Consider the following 20,596-nt stretch of genomic DNA (forward strand, 5'->3'; position numbering starts at 1 on the left):
TAATATAAAATAAGAATACATATTATTTTTTGCACATATTTTATTAAAATACTAATAGATGTGTTTTTATTTTTTATTACTTTATTAAAAATTATTATTTTTAAATATATTATCTTATAATGTTTTATTGTTTAAAAATATTTGATAAAATTAATTTAAAAAATTATGTAGAGAATCTTAAAAAACTAAAATCCCTTTTTTTCCGATTAAAATCGAAATTTGAAAGGCTGTTGCAACTGAACTTCACAAACCACCTGCTCAAAGCTGCTGCTTCTTCTTCTTCTTCTTCCTCTTCTCTTCCTTTTTCTTTTACTGTTTGTTTTACAGTGGCCGTCTTCTTCGTCGCCCTCAGTCAAGAATAATGTTAAGGTACCCTCATTTTCCTACTTTTTCTCTCTCAACATGCACATTGACACAGATTTGATATCCGTAAGAGTCGTATGACTGTGTGTTTAATAAAGCTTTATTAAATTCATAGGTAAAAAGAATGGTGTTCCAGGATTTGTATATTCTCTTTTCTATCATCATCATCAGCGTTTAATAAAGAATCCTGCAGTGTTGCTTATGGATGATCGAAGTCATGATCATAGACATTGTACTAAGCTGCACTTTAGTTGGCGAGTGAGTGAGCCCTTATAAAGTTTCTTCGGAGAGGGCTACAGTCTCCAGCAAAGTGCTGTAACTGTCTTAGCGTTCAATAAGAAAAAGATAATACCCTTTTCACGATAATTATTTTTAGGAATTTCTGAATTCCATGGATGCAGATTTCTGATATGCACTTTTGTGATTAGTTCGTTCCCTGTTAACCATTTTCTCATAAAAACTACTTATGATTAACAAAGATTGAGCAAACCATTGGCATTTTCTTCTTCATTCTTCTTAGTTATGGACACAATACACAAGAAATTTGTATTTTGAATCTCTTGAATGCTGTTTATCTGTGATATATCAGAACTATTCTAATAATTAATTACCTCATTTGGCTGGTTCCACCAACAGATTTTTTTAGTTAGTCACCGCGATAAAGAATATAAGAGGTGCTGTGCCTTTTGGCCAAATTGGTTTTTAATCTCCGATCAGAGCTCCTTTAGTCTCTACATCCTTAAGAACATTGAAGTCTAGCTTTGGATACAAGGCTACAACCAGGGCAGATTGTGCATCATGACTGAAAGATATAACAGAAATGCATCATCTTGGTAAGAGATTCATCCTTCATCATCTTAATTTCCAGATGTTCTTACATTTTGTTCCCCAGGAGTTAACCACATCTTTTTCTTTTTTGCGAGTTCACATTATTTCCTTTCTGCTCTATTTCTCCACCTTGCCTTTCTATATGTTTGTTTCAGGTTAATGAAGTCTGCAGCGTCTTCAGCAGATGTGCGATTCAACATAAATGGTGTGCCATTCTCGCTGGACAGAGTGAGAAATAGTCTCCAATTTCTGTTCTCTAGAATTTTTGCCTCCTCAAAAGGTTATAAACTAGTGATTTGATTTATAGATGTTATAATCTATATTTGTGTAGGAACTTCTGGCTGCAAGATCTGCAAAAGTATCTACCTTACTAAAAAGGAATTCTCCGGAACTTCTACCTCATCTCCTCCAAGACATTCCAGCTGACCCTGAAACTTTTGAGATTGTTGCAAGATTCTGCCATGGCTTTGAACCAGAATTATCCTCTGAGAGTATTGTACCACTCATCTGCCTTGCTTATTACTTGGGGATGGATGAAAGTCACAGCACTAATAACATGTTGACCAAGGCTCTTACTTTCTTTGAGCAGAGAGTACTCCCTAGCTGGAACGAAACTATCAAAGCTTTCCGTGCAGCAGAAACTGTCTTTCAACAAGCAGTGGATCTTGGACTGGTTGATGCATGTTTAAAGTCTATTGTTGCAAAGACATTGCTCGATCCCTGCTTTCTTGGGGAATCAATCAAGACTTCAGTAAATGAGGATGACAGTGACGATGATGCTAATAAATACAGGCCTAATGCAAGGAGAAGGCTTTTTGTTCCTGATTGGCAGCCAGAAAATTTGATAACTCTATCGCTTCAGCTCTATGAGCTTGTCATTCATGCAGTGAATCAGCATGGAGTGCCTTCAGAACATATTGCTGCATCCATTTTCCAATATGCAAACAGATGGGTTTTGTCCGGCAACACAGTAGGTGACAATATGTTAGTTTACAAGAACTTTAAGAGAGACGTTATTGAAGCAGTAGAGACGCTTTTGCCTCAACAAATAGGACTAGTTGCCTGTTCATTTCTCTTTGAAATGCTTCATTGCGCCATTATTTTTGAAGCTAGCTCTGATTGTAGAACTGGGTTTGAGATTAGGATAGGAAAACAGCTGGACCAGGCAACAGTAAAGGACCTCTTAATACCAGTGCAAGGTTATGCTAGAGAAATGCAATATGATGTTGAGTGTGTGAGAAGGATTTTGAAGATCTTTTACAGTAACTTCTCTACCGCTGACATTTCAGGGTTTCTTAAAGTTTCAGAACTCATGGAAGGATTTTTGGCAGAGGTTGCAAATGACATTGATCTAAAGGCTGACACATTTATTTCACTAGCCGAGATGTCAGTAGCAGCATCATTTGGAACTCAGAGGACTTCAGATGGAATATACAGGGCTATTGATATATACCTAGACAAGCACAGGTACCTGATAGACTCAGAAAGAGAAGAGGTGTGTAGAGTGCTGGATTACCATAAAATGTCCCCTGAAGCTTGTGAACATGCAGCAAAAAATGAAAGATTGCCATTGAGGGTGGTGGTGCAAGTTCTGTTTGTCATACAACTGCAGCTGCGAGACAAGGTAACAAAAGAAGTTCAGGTTATTGATGACAGATTGAAACATGGAGTGGAGGAGGAGGAGGAAGAAGAGGAAGAAGAGGAAGAAGAAGAGATTGGACAAAATGTAGGATCTGAAGGGGACGAAGCAAAGTTAGAAATGGAGATAATTAGCAGCAAGGTGAAGGAGTTAGAGAGGGAGTGTGATTCAATGAGAAGAGAGATTGAAAGAGGTTGTATCATTCATAGATCAAAGAAGGGGAAGGTCAGCATGTGGAGAGAACTAAAAAGGAAGTTTGGCTGCATGACTGGCATTGGGGACTGTAATTGTCAAGTTAAAAAGAAGAAGGTGCACCCAAAATATTGAGTATGAAACACAGATTGATTTGATTCTCACTCAGAAATCATCTTTGTCTATTTGTTTACATATTAGGAGTACTTATGTATTATTGCTTAGTGATTTCTTTAATGTATTTAGGTACATTTACTAGGTAGATTTTGACATTTATCAGCTTTAGAAATTTTTGATATCATCATTGTTATGCTAGTTTCCTAGTATGACTGTAATTAGTTCCATATGATGCTACTGACTTAAAGAATATCGTAGATTCTGTTGGACTATCTTCTATCTTCCATTATTTCAAAGCATGGTTCTAACTTTCTGGTTTATTCTCTATTTGCTTTCATTTATGATTGTTCTATTTCTTAAATCTCTGATGCTTTCCCTACTCTAGTTCTGAGAATAAATCATAGTTGTTCCCCAAGTAGGACGCAGATTCTTTGTACTGAAAAGAAGATTTAAAGGATATCATCCATGAAAATGAAAACTGTTTATAAGATTTAGTACCTCTAGCATGCCAAAACAACCAAAACATAAAGAAAAAACAGTAGTCAAGAAAAGGTTCTCCTCTTTTCACTAATTTTCTTCACATGATCATAGACCAAAACCTTTCTAGATTTAGAACCCTTACAAGTACTTACAGAATGCATATATGTGTCTCTCCTGCTTTTTCAGCTAATGCAATAGAAATCCTCTCTCCTTTTTGTTCATTGCAACATGATCATTTTCAATCAAAATTACAGGAAATAATTCACCAAGAACATCCCTTGCCTGCAATCACATTGGTTCTGGTTTTTACTATGCATCCTGCAAATCATGAGTCCCTGATACGTGAAGCATTCTCCTCATAGATCAGATCCTGTATGGTTACAATATGTATCAAGGTGAGACAGTGAGTCTTAAAGGAATTTCACTTTCCTTTGACGAATTCGGTCTCTCAAGTACTTTCTCTGCTGTTGTGGGATTATGAGAATTCTCTGTTTCATCTTTGCTCGAATGTGCTTCGATATCTGCATCTGTATCATTGTTATTACCATTATTATTATTGTTGTCATTGTTCTGCATGACATGAATTCCAGCAAAATGAACATGGCGATCGCCCTTGGGAGATTGCATAGGCGATAATGGGGACGATGCAGGTACATCATTAAAGGCAGAATCTTTAGGCGTCCGGGGGCTGCAAGCAGGTGGTGTAATTGATTTTGTAGGGTGGTTGTTACGGCTGGGAAGTTGATGAGAAGCGAATTGGTTGGCTGTGCAACATGGTTTGAAGCACCTGTAAACATAAGCCATTAACCAAAACACCCAGGGGATGCATACAAAAATCATCCCCACAACAGGATACCAAGAAGGTCCTCCATCGGGGAGGGTGATGGAGAGGGAAAGGAAGACGCCACCGGTAACAATGCAGAAGAGAAAAAGGAAAGAGGCAATGCAGATTCTTGGATCTCCTTCCCTTTCTTCCATTTATTTACTTGAAGAGATTCTTTGTTTTCCTTGTTCCTGATCTTGATTATGCTTTGTTTTTTTTTTTTGTTTTTTTTTTTTTTCTTGTTTGGTTCTTGGTGAAATCGGGTGTTTGGATCTGAGGTCTGCAAATCCTATCAAGATGGAAACATTCAAAGTTAGAGAGTAACATAAATAGCAATGAAACAGGAATATGCTTTCTGAGAAATAGCCGTTTGGTTACTTCTGTCTATTTGTGTTTTAAGGCAATGACTCTAACAAATTAACAAACTAACCAACCCAACTAATAAATTTTAGGAGAGACAAACCAACAGCTATGTTTTATTAACTTAAAAATTTATTGTATTGTTTAATTATTATTATTCTTAATATTAATATAAAAATATAATTAGAGAATTTATTTTATGTGGAAATAATTGTAATTATAATTATAGTTTATAAATACAATATCATGCAAAGTACATCAAATGCATTATGGATATTCATCAATGTCTTTTTAACTGTCATTATCAAATAAGAAAATCAAATTATTTTTATGTAAAAGTTATAAATACACAGAATTTATCTAATAAATAGGTTCTGCATGTGCTTCTATGGTTACAATAGAATGTTTCATGTAAGGCTTTATGTAAAAAGATTAAAATAATAATAATAATAATAATTATTAATGTCCATTGTAAAATGAGATTTTAATTACTTGACATTGAGTATTAAGAGATACATTATTATATATATTTACTATTTTTGAATGTAAAACATATATACTTGTTACAGAGAGATAAATGTATGGTAAAAAAGAAAAAATAATTACAAATATAATATTTAAACTATTTATGGGATAAATAAATGGGTAACTATTATTAGATCTTCTATAGTCTGTGAAATGAAGTCATTATTGTCAGTTGGAATAGCATGCTTGATTTAGTCAAAATGGGTAACTGCTACATGATAAATATTAATGAAGCATATTTTAATTTTATCAAAAATATTTGTTCTAGTGGTGTTTTGTGGTATACAACAATGTCATTTATACATTATTTTAAGATATTAATTATCAATTTTTATTTTATGCATACATTTACTATTTTTAAGTATTCTGATATTCTGTTATACTCAGTTCCACTTCAATTTAAGAATCCTTACTTTCCTCTTCCTCGAACTACCAAATATAATGCAAGTTAGTCCAACCATTAGGTGCTTTAAGCTTTAAGATTTTATTAAAAAGGAGTGATTATTTGTAAGAAGCTCAAAAACGTAAATTAATTAGATAAAAAAGTAATTACAAAAAGTTAAAAAGTACTATACAGATGAACTAAAAGAAAGAACTTAAACTTCCTTTCTAACTGCTGTAGGTAAATATCAGATAGCAATCCTTCCCTTCCTAGAGAAAGGATAATCCACTAAAAACTACCCCTTTTGATACCTTTGGATTTATTCCCAATTTCTAAATTCTTCACATAGTAACCCTTCAAATGCATGGTTACCACCCATCTAGGAATGAGATCTGCTCTTTGCTAATCTCCCACCGAAGCAAACAGTTTCCACCAAATCGGAAAACGGCCGTGTATTTATAGGCATCAATGCACTTTAACATTGACATCCTTTGCTTGGATCTCTCAGCTGGGGCTATCAGTTCAGCAAGCACTGCCCAAAAGTTAATCAAAAGTTCAAATTGTCTACCTCCTTTGCTCCTGGCTTCAGCCCAGAAGAGATCCATCAAGTACATCAAGTGTGCCAATTACGTTCTTAGCCTAATTTTTGGGTCCCCATAGCAATGCAGCGCACATAATCATCCCTACAACCCACAAAAATTCGACCACCAATCATCACAGGTGAAGAGAATATTTCTCCTGGGAGTTCTAACCTTGAAATTTCTTGCACTACGTCATCTTTGTGGTCATTTGCCTTTCCCATTAAATCCAAGTTGATACGAAGCAAGTATATGGTTCCAGAACTGGTGCATACACAAACCAACCTGCAAATTCATTGAACTGCTGCGTTATATGAAGATCTTAGTTTGGAAGTTATTTGTGCATTATGCTTTACCTGTCAGCTGACAGGCTGGGATTGGATATCAACGGTAAGTTCTCATCAACAAAAGCAGATGAAGTAATTGGATCTCCAACATTGTACTCCCAAAGTAAATCACCTTTTTCCTGAAGCGACCAACAATTTTTAGAAGGCCATATAAGAAGTTGGTACGGAAGGAACAGCCAACACTAAAGAAAATTTCTGAATGGCAAAGGACCAACTAAAGAATCTGCCGGACTAGCAGAAAAGATGATTAACACTCAGATTAGAAGCACCATTAATTAATGTCTCAAAAACATCATTAACATAAAAGTTCAAAAAGCAACTAAAAGGACCTTTAAGAATTCGGTAAAAGGTTATTTCACTGGGATCAGAAGCAATCTGCTGATTGTCTGACATTTCTTATTGCTAACTGTTAGCAGACCAAGGGGACATCCTGTAGGAATTCTGAAGTAGAAACAGGACAATCTTAGAAAATATATGTTTTAATATTCTAAGGTATTTGTTATTATAATCATTCATGTATTATTAAATCTATTTTAGCTTACTGAGAATGTATTAAGAATAGCTTTATCATTAGATGACGTTTGGATTTTGCACTCCAATGACACATTGCTTTATGTTAGAAAAGTGTTCGGATGCATGATTTTTTAATTTTTTTTATCTTTCAAGATGTTAAGAAGCTAAAATGTGGAGGATGAGTTATTCTCCGCATGTGCATTCTTTCTCCTCTTATCTTAGTAGTATTTTTCTTTTTATTTATCCAAAAAAAGACTTTAATAAGCTGTAAACTGAAAAATTAACAAATGATAAAGAAAAAATGGACAATAAGTTGTTAGTTTAATTAGAAAGCTGAGTAAGATTAATATCTTGCTTTTATTAAGGCTGTCTTAGTAAAAAGTATTGGTTAATGAGCTTTTAATTTTCACTTAAAGCTCCAAAAATAAAAGTTAATCTACACAGGCTATTATTATTATACTCAAAGCCATGTGTTTAGTCCTTCTAAATTATAACCAAACATTTTGAAATTTTTTTTAATCAAAATCAACTTTATGCATCTGTTAGAAAAAAAAAGCAAGTCCACTGAAACACCCTATTAGAATATGATTTTTGTTTCTTAATAAAAACAACTTTTATTTTTGTTTTTTTGAAAAAAAATAATTCAAGCATTCTAGTCATAAAAAGTCGATTTGACACTATAACATCCGAACCCGAAAATTTGGTTCGGGATAGTTTTTCAATTAATAAAATAATATATTAAAATAATTTAATTTTTATTCTATTTTAACTTTGTAAAATTTTTAAGAAAAATAAATTTAGAGATAAAATTAAAAATAATTATTTTTTAAAAAAAGAAACTGTGAATGAAGGGAGACGCTTTTGAAAGAAAAATTCAAAACATGGTGTAAAATCGTAAAAAGAGAAAATCCGACCATGTGGGACGACCACATCAGCGGCGACGACGACGAGTCGGAACGCGCCGCGTGGTGGACACGCTGACATTGATTCCACGCGGGAGGCCACACAGGCGATCCGCATACCTGGGCGATTCCACGGTCCAGATCGCATCCCGTGCGCGCGAACGACACAGATCTGTTTTCTCTTCAAACGCGATCGGACGGATGAGATTAATCGTGATGGACGACCCTGATTTGCACGCGTGATCGGCCTAAACAGGCAACGATCGAGCAGTTCTTCTCGCTTCACGTTGACTCGAACGGATGACCTGGATCGAATAGAGATGAATATTTAAACTTCTTTTCACAGGAAACTAAAACCCTATCTGACAGAGAGGTGACTGGAGAAGAAGAAGAAGGGCAACCGGAAAGTGAACCAGACGCTGGAGAAGGAGACGGACTACTGTCGCCGCCGCATCGGAGCCACCATCGACACCGAAAAGGTAAGATTTTCCTCCCCTCAACTCGGAATTTAATCCTGAATCTTCCTATACCCATATTGGAGTCAAAAGGCCGACGGGTGAGCCAAAAAATACGAGTGAAGGTCGGTCGAGCCGCCGCGGCCAAAATCCAAAACCCCCTTTGTTCCCACGTTTTTTCAACTGTTGTGTTCCTCATTTCGTTCTAATGCAGGTTAGTCGAAGAAATACCCCGACCGCAAAGGAGAAACGGCAGAGCTGCTGCCGACCAACAGAAGCTCCCTAACATGGTTTTTGCAGGTTTCCATGCAAAACCGGCCTTAACCGACCAGAAACAGCCAGCGCGAGAGGAACCGCCGCCATGGACGGCGGAGCACGGTGGCACCGCCGTGCTGGAACCCTAAATTGGCTGGAAAAGTTTAAAAACACCTATTTTGGCTTTTTGGGGTATTTTTGGATATGTGACGGGTATTTTAATTTCTACAAGAAAAATCCAGGAAACCTAGGGACCGGCAAGAGATGCAGTGAAAAATACGGTGTTTCAAATATCGATTTGAGTTAAGAATTTCTCACATTTTCCCCCATTATGGTAAATTAAAGTTTAATAATCAATAACATTATATTTTGTGAAAATTAAAAAACCTTAAAATTAATTACAAGTCACTAGTGAAGTCGCAACCGATCAGCGTATAATTGCCCTACCTTATTGTTTATTTTGTCGTATACTACCTAAAATACTTATTGTTATATCGTATACTTTAAATTATTAATTTTAATTGCTTTCTTAGTTATTTAGTTTATCTACCTGCGTTGTTTTCATCTGTTGATTTGTTTGCAAATAAATGTTCTAATCATGTTTTCCTAATTTATGTATTGTCTAGTTTTGTGTGACTTACTGTTAATTGGTAAAAATGCAATGTTGGTATGTGATTTGGTGATTGGTTGATGATGAGAATCTATATATAAAAGACTTATCGGGTATCTTAGGGAAGGGTGTACGGACCCGGTACATAAGAAAAATCCTACTGTGAGCATTACCTCAGTCAAACAGAGTTGAGAAGTCCCATACCGGAAGAGGTTGAGAGGTATAATTCACCCTCATACCGGACAAGGTATTGAGGCGGTGATATGTTTGGTGCCCATTATCGGATGAGATATAGGGACGACCGATTAATTCATAACTTGAATATTAGATCCACGCGTAGGAGGGATCCCTATGGACCCCCAAGAGTACTAGTAAGTAAATAAGATTACCAGTTGTTATTACTCATTTGAATATGAAATCACAATGTTATTCGCGTATTGTTTTTATAGGTCGGTTTTGAAAACTTATAAGAGTAAGTATAAAATAACAGTGTTTAAGTTAAATGAGTTTATTTGAAAAGAAATAATTGTTCAATTGATTATTTTATGATTTTTTACCAACTTTTAGGTTTTCGTATCGGCATTAAATGTGATATTTTTACTGAGTTAGTGTAACTCATTCCCTCATTTACACATTTTAGATCAAGAAAATCAAAATCTAAATTCTCAACAACAGAAGAATTGCGAATAGAGGCCACCTCCCGGACCCCATTAAAATTGTCCAGCGGAGGTTAACTCCATAGGATTTCATTTCGTTTTATTTTAATCATTTATTTCATTACTATGAACTACTATAAATGAATATTCCCGTAATTTTATTAGGTATTCTGATTTACTGTATAAGAAATGTAAATATTAAATTCTTAATTGCTTTTGCCTATAATTAATAATTCAATATTTCCATTTCCCTAAACTTTGGGCTTTTACAGATACCTTCCAAAAAAATGGGTTATTCAATATTAAACTATATAGGAATTACACCTATTGATATTTTCTCATTGTTTGAGTGCTTAACAATCATTTTGTTGTGGTTATAATTTTGTTGCCAATCTCTAAGATTGTGATTGTGAATTGATTTTTTTATTTATTTTTTCTATCTTTTCTAAACCTAATATTGATGTGGCTACATGTAACACCCATTATTATTATTATTATTATTATTATTAATTATTAATTTATTTTATTTAGTTTATTTTGTAATTATTGAAATTTTAATTGATATTTTTTTTATTTAATTTAATTTAACGAAAATAAAGATAATAAAAATGATAAAATTGGATAAAAATATTATTTGGATTTAATTGAAATTGATTTTGGAAAAAAGGGGTGAAAATTTAGATTCTGGGGGTATTTTTGAAAAGAAAATCGGAAACTGGAGGTCAAAACGTAATTTAGAAAAGTTGTGCTACGTCAGCAGCCACGTCAGCGGCCCGGTCAGCAGCCCCGGCCAACCAAGACGAGCCGTGTGGCAAGGACACGCTGACCAGGGGATGTGCCACGGGGGCGATCCGCGTGCGCGCGATCGGACGGCCCAGATCCGTTCCCGCGCACACGGACAACCCAGATCAAACGTGCGCACGGACGGCCCAGATTCAATTAGGTACGGACGGCACAGATTGCATCGCGATGAACGGTCCAGATTTAATCCCAATTAAATCGCGATCGAACGACCCAAATTCAATCTTGATGGACGGTCAAGATTAAAAGGCGAAGAGTATAAATACCCCCAACCCACACCTGACCAAAGAAACCCTAACCGCCAGTGCTCGCCGGAGAAGAAGAACCAGTCGCTGGAGGAGCCGGCCGCCGCCAACCGCCGCCGCACCGGGGAAATTTCCGACTGCCGATCGAGGTAATTTTTCTCCCTCTTGCTCGTTTTTCGACGCTGAGTCCGCCCATGGCCAAACCGGAGCCAAACCGCCGGTCAAACGGCCGTAAAACTCAGTCGAAACCCAGCGGCGCCGCTGCGCCCCTCCTCAGTTTTTGCCTCCGATGAGGCCCTTCCCGACCTCCGTTTGATGCAAATTTTATACCACTGTGATCACCGTTCTTTTCTCTACAGGTTGATCGGAGCCAAACATCAAAACGCGACTCACGCCGGAGGAGCCGCCGCACCCGAGAGTACCGGCGCCGGTAAGTTTCGGTTTTTCGCGATTTTTCGGCCCACCGAGGGCCATAGGGTTGTTCTATCGCAGGGACTGATGCAAGTGTGGCCGAATTCGGCCGGAAACGGCCGAAAACGGCCAACCTGAGGCGAATCGCCGCTGCCGTCGCCGGAGTACAGCGGAGCCGCCATGCCGGAATTGCGATATTGGCCGAAAGGGGCCCTATGTCTAATTTGGAATTTTTTTGGGACACGTACAGGTACTAGTAGTGCGTTTCAGCTCCCCGGGAAAAATTCAAGGAAAATTAGGGACAGCCTATAGGTGCACTGGAGAGCCGTATTCAGACTCCGAAACAAGTAAGGACCCCTCACCCTATTTCCTATCACGGTATTAAAGTTCAATAAATGATAAAACGATATTTCATGAATCAATAGATGTGTGAAATTATTTAAGGTCGCTAATGGAGCCCGAGTCTGGTGTATTTGTCGGTTAGTTGTTATTTGTTCTATTTTACAGTTTTAAATGCAGTATAATGTCTGATGTTCTCATTTCATAGTTTCGTGTGCATATATCACTATTTTATTGATTATGGGTTGAATGACTAAGAATCCGATGTTGTGTGTTGTCTTGTTTGGCATAAACTACTGGTTTGCATGTTTGTGTGTGATTTGATGATGGTGACTGAGGAAAAAAGAATAAAAGGTTACGTGAATTAATAAATGGATAATGTGGACAGCTTGACTAGATATCCTGGGAGATGGTGGACGGACCGGGTCCGTAGGGAACCCTACCGGGAACGTGCTCTCTCATACCGGACGGGGTATGGAGACCTTCGGTGTTTTGGCGCCCATACCGGACGGAGTATGGCGACGGCCCGTTTCACCCTCATACCGGACGAGGTATTGAGGTTCATAATTTTGGTGCCCATATCGGACGAGGTATGGGAACGGCTCTGGAATCAGGTTATAAATGTTAAGGGTTCACGGGTAGCGAGACCCCTATGGATCCCCATGGATACTAGTAGGCTGGTAAATAAGGAAAATATGTTGTGTAATGATTGAAATGCAAAGGCGTGGTAAGTATTATTTTATACAGTTCATATGATTTCATGATGATGAAAATATTATTACTTTCGTATGTTGTTTTATGGATCTCACCGAGGTAAGTGGACAGTGAAGGATTTTATTATTAATAAAAGAATTTGTTATAAATTATGCTTCATTGGTCTTTTTGTGTTTTTTAACTACCTTTACCTCCGTGGCGGTGAGATAGTGTGATATTTTTACTGGGCTGGTGTAACTCATTCCTTATTTAACCATTTCAGATCAGGAAGACATTGTTCCCGAGCCCGTTCCGCAGGAAGACGGCGAAGGGGACGCCTAAAGACTCCGTAGTTATATTTATAGTTTTTATTTTCGAGTTTCTCTTTTAGTTAATTTGTTCTTTTATACTTTGAGCACGTTTTTGGTTTTAGCGTAAGGGATGTTAATCAAAATTTTTATTATGCTTCCGCATTTGACATTTTTAATACACATATTTCATTCTAAATTTCCGGGGCCGTTACACTACATCAATTTGGTATAAGAATCAACGTTGCTGATTTTGGTGTCAAATCTCTTAAGTTTCCAAATAAAAAATCCTTAAATTAGCGAAAAACAAAAAAAAAAAATTCAAAATCAAATGGCAATAAGAGAAATAGCAGGGTTGCACAAAAAAAAAAAGGAAAAACAGAAATTGACAAGTTAGAAAAAGTTGTCGGTCTTCTTGGAAGGATGGAATGGGAAGAACTTTACTTAAGTCTGGATGATAAGCAGTCTAATCATCAAAGTGGCATGAGTGAACGTGGCCTATCCTCAAGACCAGGCTTTTTCTATGGTGATCACATACGCACAAAGAATGACAGAGTTTTTGGAAAAAAAGAAAAGGACAAAAGAAGAAAGAATGACAGATAGTTTCTCAAAAAAAAAAAAAGAAAGAAAGAATGAATGCCAGATGGTTGAGATCAAAATAGACATTAGCAATTACAGCATATTCAGAGGTAAAGAATGCTGGAACTTACTGCTTCAAACGAATAGACACTTCCATTTCTGGAGCATACCAGCACCTACCAAGTAAGAAGACAGCAACAAGATTAATATCAATGAATTTTTATTCCTCAAAGACCTAATGATAATATGCTAACTATGGGCTTTAGCTCAAAGAGAAGCAAGGAAAATAGTTTAAATCAGTGGTATAAATTCTTGCATTATGCTCCAACCAAATCAGTAAAAATGCCCCCTCCCCGGAACAAGACCTTATACTCCTTGCCCGCTCAAATTTGAAGGAAAGGGCAGAATAATAATCTCCAGACTAGGGGGATCACCCACACTACTCCGGACACAGAAAAAACTTCACAACCTCCACATTATAAAGGAGTACGGAAACAGGTGACAGCTGCGGTTTGAACTATGAACACACACCAAATGAATGCCGAGAGAATATTCTTTGTGAGATCTTGGACTTTGGAGAATATTATTTGTTTTGATATATACGAAACAACAGTCTAAACAAAACTTTTAGTTTTAGAATGAGCTTCACTATCTAACAGTTATGGAAGAAAACACATATGGGTTTTATGGTTGCCAATGACACATAAGGTTGCCGAGAAACCAAAAAATGACTTTAATATTGTTCTTCTTATTTTGTTGATTGAAGAGTACATTGAACTTATAAGAATATTATTGAAAGAATAGGAAATCCACGAATAGGAACTTAACCATACATAGACCACCAACTACATGGAAAAAAACAAAGAAATATAAAGATGGTCTATTATTCTCTAATGGAGCATAGAAATATTCTCATCTTGAAGTGTGTCTTTTAGCTTACAGCAATCAGTTGCATTGTTACTACCTTTTAGTCTACTCCCTTCTTCATTGAGTCGAACACCACTATTGACCTCAACAGCCTGGAACAATTTTAGACAGGTAGATTCATGTCCCTTCATCATCATGCCCTTGTCTCTCACTTGTTCCACACACGAGCTTGATTTATCCATTGCTCTTAAAAAAAGGTAAACACCATTGTTCCTCTTATCCTATTTCCAATTTTGCTGCTTATGAGCATTACCCTTATCTTATGTTGCATTATTGCCTTATTATCCTCTGTTTTCATTCCCAACTTTGTCAGTGTTTCATCCTAGTTGACACCAACCATGGAAGAGGAGATCTCTGAGTTAAATGTAAATGATACATGGCATTTGATTCATTGGCCTCCCGAGAACTCTGCTGTTTGGTGCCATTGGGTTTATCTAGAAGTAGTCCACTGATCCTCTCAAGGTGCAATCAGTAACCTAGGAGAGTACCTGCCTAAACTAAATCGTTTTTTTCATGTTGCCAAAATGGTATCAACACAAGTGTTTATTTCTTAGGTTGCCTTCTACCACTAGCCCTCCCACCAACTTGATAACAAAGATCCATTTTTTGGGAGATGGAAATTTTCGAGTTGCTATTTGTCCCGTTTAAGATGCAACACATAAAATGAGACTTTTCCCTGAACTTTAATGCTTATGAAAAATGAGAAAAATAAAACAAGATATGAAGTTAGATCTGAAGAAAATGTTGTACCTGGGAGGGAAGCACATATGACAAGCATGCTCCAGCAAATACTGGACCACCAGTTCTACACTGGATAGGAGAACAATTAGAAAAAGAGATGAGAATTTTCAAAAAACAGTCATCAACTGATATGCAGGAAATTATGTAGGTTGCTAGAAGAATGTAAGAATTGAAAGTAGTGGCAGGAAATCCATAACAAAATAGCCGTTAGTATAGTTGCCATTAGTGTAGTTACAACACTGCTATAAATACCATCTTAACCAGAATAATGAATCAAGAATAGAAAATACCAGTTTTCTTTCCTCTCTGGTCTCTCTCTTATGTGTGAAAAGTTTCTTTTGTCTCTCTCTCACGGTAAATTTCTGTGTGAATCAGTGGTATCAGATTGGATTCAGCTCCATGGAAATCTCTGAAAACACAAAATCTCAAGAATCAAAGAGGATGGAAGAATTAGGGAAGCAGGTGGCAGATATGGAGGAAAGAACAGATCAATAATTGGGAATTCTGAAACAGGATGTAGGAGGAACCAAGCAAGAATTGGGTGAAGTAAAACAATTGTTAGCAACGTTAGTGAGGCAATGGACTGCAGGTCCAGAACATGCCAGGGAAGAAACATCCCGAGAATGGGAAGGAGAAAAGAACGAGTTAAAGGAATGGGACAAGACTATGGCAGTATCAGATTCAAACTCAACTTTCCACGAATCTATGGAGAAAATTTAACAGCATGATTGTACAAAGCAGAACATTACTACGAACTAGATAAGACAAGCCAAGAATTGAAGGTGAAAACAGCATCATTGCATCTGGAGAATAGAGCATTGGAGTGATACCAGATGGTGATAAGAAATAGAGGAGGTCGCTGGCCAGATTGGAGGGAATACATGGAAAGCTTGGAAACGATATTTGGGAACGTATCCAGGTGTCAAACTCACCACTCTAAAACAAGAAGAATCTCTTCAGGAGTACTTTCGGCAATTCAATATCTTGGTGAGTAGGATATCCCTCACTACTGAGTATTGAATTAGCTTGTTTGTGATTGGGTTAAAAGCAGAGTTTTAAGCACCACTATCCCACCATCCTGCAACAAAGCTTAGTGCCCAGTTCGATTACAAGAAGAAGTCTTGTTAGCCTTGCACCAAAGTTTGCAACCGTATCAATCCACTAAGCCTTACAAAGAAATGGTCAAATGGTCACCACCAACTGACACCAAATATCATACCTACAGTCAGCCCAAACCACCTCTCGAAAAACTAATTACTACAATAACAACAAAACCAATAAACTAGAATGATCCCACAAAACCAGAACCATTAACTCAGTCAACCAGAAATCATGAAGGGGAGGACATGGAAGAAATGTTGTAAGAACAGGAGGAATAACTATGTTGCAATAAAGAAGACCTAGAAGAATACAGTTACAGCTTTCCATGTATGCCATAAAAGGGGTCCAAAGACCAACTAATGCTACAAACAATGAGGATTGAAGGAATGATGGGAAGAAGACAAGTGCATTTCTTGGTTGATGCAGGCAGTAGCCACAATTTCCTTGACACCACACTAGCAAAAGAATTGTCTTACAAGATCACTACCACAAAGCCTATGTATATTGAAGTTGCAAGTGGCCACACTATGATGTGCAACCAGTGCTGTGAAGATGTTAGTTGGAATATGCAAGGAGAAAATTTTCAAACTAATTTCTTTGTGGTGCCTATGGAAGGTGCAGAAGTGGTTCTAGGAATTCCATGGTGAACTAAATTGGATGACATTGTTTGGAATTTTAAATAACTCACCATGATGTTTAAGAGAGGAGATAGGTGGATAAGATTGGAAGGAGAAAGTAAAGTGGAATTTAAACAAGTCTCTAAAGCCAAAATGATGAGACTCCTGAAGAACCGATCTTTTGGACAACTTTGGATTATCTCTGCAATTCAGATACCTGAACAGATACAACCTCAATCAAAACCTTCAGACACCATACAGCCACATAGAAGTTTTTTCTAAGCCATAAACCTTACCACCACATAGAAGTCATGACCATCAAATCTTGCTAGCAGATCTTAAGACCCTATAAGCACTCCAAAGAACAAAAAGATGTGATTGAGGAAATGGTCAAGGATTAATGGAGTCAGAAGTCATTTGGGAAAGCCAAAGTCCATTCTTCTCCCCAATAGTATTGGTGAAGAAAAATGGGTCTTGGAGGATGTGTATAGATTATAGGGAACTCAACAAGGGAACCGTGAAGATAAGTTCCCAATTCCCATTAGAAAAGAATTTTTTTCCGGAGGATCATCAATATTCTATAAACTGGATATACGCTCTGGGTATCATCAAATACGCATGGCAGAGAGAAACATACAAAAGATAACTTTCTGCACACATAAGCGATACTATGAGTTCTTAATGATGCCATTCAAGCTTACTAATGCACCTTCCACCTTTCAGGCACTCATGAACAGTATATTCAAACCCTTCCTCAGAAAATTTGTTATTGTACTTTTAGATGGTATTCTTGTTTAGAGATCAACATTTTTGATCATGCTCGTCGTTCAACTTAAGTGCTCACTCTCCTTGAGAATAATCAACTCTACGCTAAGAAAAGCAAATGTATTTTTGCTACATTTGCTACCTATAGTCTCTTGGACATGTGATTTCAGGTCAAGAAGTTTCAACCAAACCAAACGAAATTCAAGCAATCAAGGAATGGAAGCAGCCAACAACTCTAAGACAGCTTAAAGGATTCCTCGGCCTCACCAGATATTATAGGCAGGTCCTTCACCAACATGGCATCATTGCTAGACCTCTTAATGATATGGTAAAAGATGGTTAGTTCCACTGGACACCAGAATCACTCCAAGCACTTGAAGAACTTTATGTGCAGAATGACAGCAGCACCAGTATTAGCACTGCCTAACTTCAAGGAACAGCTTGTGGTGGAAACAGACACCTCACAGGAAGGAATAGGGGCGGTTCTAATGCAAAAGGCCATTTAATCGCTTCTATAAGCCAAGCATTTTCAGGCAAAAGCCTTTTACTTTCATGGTTATTGTTTTTGAAAAGACAAAGTGGCAAAAAAAATTGTTGGGCAGGAAATTCTCGGTGCCAACGAACCACCATTGTCTGAAGTATACCTGCTGGAGCAGTGAATGGCTACCACCAGTCAACTCAAATGGCTATCTACACTGATGAGATTTTACTTTGAAACCTCATACAGACAGGGAAAAGATAACACCGCTGCAGATGCACTACCTTGCAATCCCACACTCCACCTAATGCAGCTTCAAGCTTCTTGGCTCACACCAACACTGTTGCACGACATACAACAGAGCTAGCAGAACGATGCAGCTATCCAGGACCTTATGACCCAACTACAACAAGAATCACATCCCAATTCACCCTTTAGAATTCAACAAGGAATAATCAAGAGAAAAGAAAGAAAAGTGGTGGGGGCAGACACTGAACTGAGACACACAATTATCAATGAATTTCATGCTAGTCCCAAGGCTGGTCACTCGAGAGTGCAGGTGTTCTACAAACTGCTCTCTCTGATGTTTTATTGGAAAGGCATGAAAAAAGCATTCATAATTTTCTAGGGAATTGCGGCACATGTCAACATTACAAGGCAGATTCAGCAGCTTATTCTGGACTATTACAGCCCTGCCAATCCCACAAATGCCATGGTCTGCCATTTCGATGGATTTCGTTGATAGTCTCTCTAAGTCTCTCGGCAAAAGTTCCATTTGGATAATCATAGATTGGTTGACAAAGTGTGCTCATTTTGATCGGGCAGGAATACATAGCAGGAACTTGCAAAGCCAAAACAAGAAAAAAAAAATATGCTCACCCTCGGTGAACCCTCTTTAAAGACAGGAGCACATCCAACCCCATTCTTTTGGACTCTTTGATCGAGACTGGTATCAGTTCCTTTCCTTATATGTATAAGCTAGATAAGTAGGGTTCCTATTGGACAAAGGCTTTCTTGAACTCAATCAAAAGAGCAATTCAAGAGTAAAGCTTCATGTTCTCCTGCTCGGACCGGAGAATAGGTGCAGAAATGGTCGAGGAAAGGGCTTGCCCAACTGAAACTGAGGGGGAAGAGCAAAAACTAGAAGATGGGCACAGGTCTTTCTTGTACAACACTAACACATCTGTTTCCTACCCAATCGCTGGCTAAAGTATTATGGATTCTGTTTTCAAATTACATGGCCTCCCGTAGGTAATAGTCAGTGACCATGATCCCATTTTCATCAATTTATTCTGGCAAGAGCTCTTTATACTGCAAGGAGTTGATCTTAACACATTCACAACCTACCATCCACAAATGGATGGTCAAACTGAAGTAGTAAACAGATGTCTTGAAATTTATCCATCAGCAACCTGCAACTTGGTCCCAATGGCTCTCTCGTTGAATATTGGTCAATACTTCATTCCACACATCCAATCACACAACACCATTCGAAGTCTTATATGGCTATCCTTCCCCAGTTCATATACTGTACCTCCCAGGCTATTCGCATATAGCAAGCCTGGATAAATTCTTACAGGAATGGAAGGTAATATTGCAAATTTTGAAGTTCCATCTGTCCAGAGCACAACATAAGTTGAAACAACAAGCTGATAAACACCATACCTATAGACAGTTTCAGATAGGCGATCATGTCTACCTCAAACTGCAACCATACCACCAGCACACAATTGCTGTTTGTTCTAACCCTAAACTAAACTCTGTTTACAAAAGGCCTTTCCTAGTTATAGACAAAGTCGGAGCTGTCACCTAAAAACTACAACTACCAAGAGGAAGTCAATGCCACCCTGTTTTCATGTACCACAATTGAAACACACACCAGAATCAGCACCCTTAGGGGAAACACCAATTGTAGCAAACCAGCAAGAACTCCAACCTATTGCCATACTACAAAGAAAGCTAATTAAACGTCACAACCAGCCTCTTCTACAACTTCTGATTCATTGGTAAGATGGATTACCCCCTACTTGGTAGGATGCTCCTTGGTTCTCTGAAATATTTCCATACTCTTTCCTTGAGGACAAGGGAACATGGGGGAGGGTTGGGGGGGAGGGAGATTTGATTTGTGAAAAATTATGTAATGGCCAGAAGAATGTAAGAATTGAGAGTAATAGTGGGATATCCATAACAGAAATAACTGTTCATATAGACTCAACACTGTTATCGATACCACAGTAACCAGAATAATAAATCAAGAAGGGGAAACAACAGCTTTCTTTCATCTTGGGTCTCTCTCTTACGTGTGTGAATAGTTTCTCTTGTCTCTGTGTGTGTGTAAATTTCTTTGTGTATCATTGAGTGGAGCAAAAAATAGCAAATAATAAAATGAAGGCATGAAAAAAAAATCAGACTTGTGCTTGTGAAAACTTAAGGTCTTAATTTCTAGCCTGGTATAACTGATGGACCGTTCTTGGTTGATTCTGCATATAAATGTGTAAGACATAAAATTAGGAAAGGATATGTATATATATTAAGGTCATTAGATGAGTAGTCCTAAGTAGCTAGT

At 37.5% G+C, this 20,596-nt stretch overlaps 2 protein-coding genes across 24 annotated transcripts in view; one reads left to right on the forward strand and one right to left on the reverse strand.

Annotated features, from left to right (window-relative positions):
* The first annotated feature begins 58 nt into the window (after window positions 1–58).
* On the forward strand, window positions 59–4,343 carry LOC110812849 (Phototropic-responsive NPH3 family protein). Of its 3 annotated transcripts, XM_088223074.1 has the most exons (6): window positions 59–369; window positions 1,000–1,196; window positions 1,347–1,419; window positions 1,523–3,139; window positions 3,874–4,014; window positions 4,210–4,343. In XM_088223074.1, exons 2-5 carry the CDS (start codon window positions 1,162–1,164, stop codon window positions 3,979–3,981), a joined length of 1,833 nt encoding a protein of 610 aa, XP_088079200.1. In that variant the 5' UTR covers window positions 59–369; window positions 1,000–1,161; the 3' UTR covers window positions 3,982–4,014; window positions 4,210–4,343. The 3 variants fall into 3 exon arrangements, with proteins under 3 accessions (XP_088079200.1, XP_088079202.1, XP_088079201.1); XM_088223076.1 differs by having other exon boundaries at window positions 61–369; window positions 1,499–3,139; window positions 3,874–4,312; XM_088223075.1 differs by lacking the exon at window positions 4,210–4,343 and having other exon boundaries at window positions 62–369; window positions 1,523–3,157; window positions 3,874–4,011.
* A 112-nt stretch (window positions 4,344–4,455) lies between these two features.
* LOC110812818 (AMP-dependent synthetase and ligase family protein) overlaps window positions 4,456–20,596 on the reverse strand; it is a 59,591-nt gene continuing 43,450 nt past the window's right edge. For 2 of the 21 annotated variants that reach the window (XM_022039674.2, XM_022039677.2), the window contains 4 exons: window positions 15,079–15,138; window positions 13,533–13,577; window positions 6,644–6,753; window positions 4,650–6,572 (listed from right to left, as the gene is read on the reverse strand). In XM_022039674.2, the coding sequence (XP_021895366.1) occupies window positions 6,344–6,572; window positions 6,644–6,753; window positions 13,533–13,577; window positions 15,079–15,138 (444 nt within the window). In that variant the 3' untranslated portion in view covers window positions 4,650–6,343. Of the gene's footprint in view, window positions 6,573–6,643; window positions 6,754–13,528; window positions 13,578–15,078; window positions 15,139–15,359; window positions 15,479–20,596 lie in introns of those variants that run through there. The other 19 variants (XR_002539373.2, XM_088223064.1, XM_088223058.1 and 16 more) reach the window with 19 other exon arrangements.

The sequence above is a fragment of the Carica papaya genome, chromosome 6 (genome assembly GCF_054855325.1).
Source record: "Carica papaya isolate Zhongbai chromosome 6, ASM5485532v1, whole genome shotgun sequence".
NCBI lineage: Eukaryota > Viridiplantae > Streptophyta > Magnoliopsida > Brassicales > Caricaceae > Carica > Carica papaya.

Coding starts and splice junctions, on each gene's coding strand:
- LOC110812849 (XM_088223074.1), top strand. CDS start 1,162: ATGACTGAAAGATATAACAGAAATGCATCATCTTG. Junction 1,197..1,346: donor AACAGAAATGCATCATCTTG/GTAAGAGATTCA, acceptor TGTTTGTTTCAG/GTTAATGAAGTCTGCAGCGT. Junction 1,420..1,522: donor TGCCATTCTCGCTGGACAGA/GTGAGAAATAGT, acceptor ATATTTGTGTAG/GAACTTCTGGCTGCAAGATC.